A 1,748-nucleotide genomic window follows, 5' to 3' on the forward strand; every position below is an offset into this window, starting at 1 on the left:
AAGGAAGTACCCTCATGTGGGCACATGCATGGGGACTCCTATCATTCATGTTGTACTCACACCAAGCAAAAGAGGCTCATAAAACTTCAAAAGGGAAATCTTCATTGACTGATTCTTTGCTTAATTAACAATTGTTTGTCTAGTTTATAGTGCACAGACATATAGTTATTTATGTCTCTCTCCTAATCAAAAAATTCTTTCCCTCTTTCTTTCCATCGTAAATTGGTAAAAACCCGATGCCGTCCTTAATATTTCGACCAAAGTGGGTAACAAACCGGAATTTTCTATTAATGATATATTCCTCCGAGCACATTTAAATGAGATTGCGTTTTTCAAGAGTGGAATAAATCGGAAGCTAACGAACCGTTGCACTTGTGGATTTCGCATATAAATGAGGAAGAGAAAATGGGGGAAACTATATCTCATTTGGAGATTCATTTCTAGATCAAGCAAAAGAGGGGGGGTCCTGAAAGAGCCATTTCACTTCGATGGCTTGATATGGCAACGGAACTTGTGCGAGTCCTTTTTTTTAATAAAGCACTCATGAGGTCCATGTGCTGTTCCAGCATTCTAACACAATCATAGCTCACTTGTCTAATGAGAAAAAGAAGGTTGCCCCTCGGTTTCTCACCATCCAAAACATGCATCTGCCAAACAAAAACAAGACAAAAGATAAACAGTGAGAACAGAAAGAGAAAGAGAAAAGCATCATCTCCAGCCTTCCCCATATATATCTCCTGTACTCTGCTGTGCACCTAGTCTCTAACAACATCATCATCGCTTGCCACTCTCTCTCTCTCTCTCTCTCTCTCTCTCTTTCTCTCTCCAGCAGCTATGGTGTCCGTAGAAAATGGCCATCCAACTCCCCGAGCCAGCGATGCACCCTCGAGCCCCAGGATCTCGTTCTCCGCTGATTTCCTGGACGACAAGAACTTCATCTCCATCAGCCCCAAGGCACGCCACGAGAAGGAGCACGACATGGAGATCGACAAAGCCGACTTCGAGTTCCTCTCCACCAACGTGAGCATCGACTCCATGCCCTCTGCTGATGAGCTCTTCTGCGAGGGGAAGCTGCTGCCCTTCTGGCAAATGCAGCAGTCCGAGAGGCTGAACAAGATCAGCCTCGGTTCCAAGGACGACGGCGACGAGGATGGCCGCGAGGAGGCCAAGGATAGCAAGGAACAAAGCAAGGCGAATTGGTTCTTGGACGACGACCCGTCCCCGAGGCCCCCCAAGTGCACCGTCTTGTGGAAGGAGCTGCTGAGGTTGAAGAAGCAGCGCTCTAATTCCTCGCTGTCGCCGTCGTCCTCCTCCTCCTCGACGTCGTCCTCTTCGAACTCGATGGCCGACGCGGCCGCGAAGGACGAGAAGAAACAGGCGGCCGCCCGGAGCGGGGAGAAGCAGGTGAAGAGGATAAAGAAAGGGCTGGAGAGGACGAGGTCGGCGAGCATCCGGATCAGGCCGATGATCAACGTGCCGATATGCACGCCGGCGAAGAGCAGCGCATTGCCGCCTTTGTTTCCCGTAAAGAAAGGGAGATTAGATAGGTGAAGAGACGGCGAAGATGACGATGAGGAACTCGGAAATGTCCAGTGTAGAGAAGATTAATATCAATAAGTTTACCATTCAACCTCTTTCTTTTTTTTTAGTCCTATCCTTTCTGGAGCCGTTTGTTATAAGTCTTTTTCTGTGTTGTTTTTCTTCGGATCCCATTATTTTGAGTGTAGAGATGCTGACTTTCAGCTCAA

General features: G+C 47.7%; 1 protein-coding gene across 1 annotated transcript; it reads left to right on the top strand.

The window, feature by feature from the left end:
- The first annotated feature begins 584 nt into the window (after positions 1-584).
- On the top strand, positions 585-1,748 carry LOC104414864. The gene has a single exon (XM_010026059.3). It carries the CDS (start codon positions 835-837, stop codon positions 1,549-1,551), a length of 717 nt encoding a protein of 238 aa, XP_010024361.2. The 5' UTR covers positions 585-834; the 3' UTR covers positions 1,552-1,748.

The sequence above is a fragment of the Eucalyptus grandis genome, chromosome 8 (assembly GCF_016545825.1).
Source record: "Eucalyptus grandis isolate ANBG69807.140 chromosome 8, ASM1654582v1, whole genome shotgun sequence".
NCBI classification, from domain to species: Eukaryota; Viridiplantae; Streptophyta; class Magnoliopsida; order Myrtales; family Myrtaceae; genus Eucalyptus; species Eucalyptus grandis.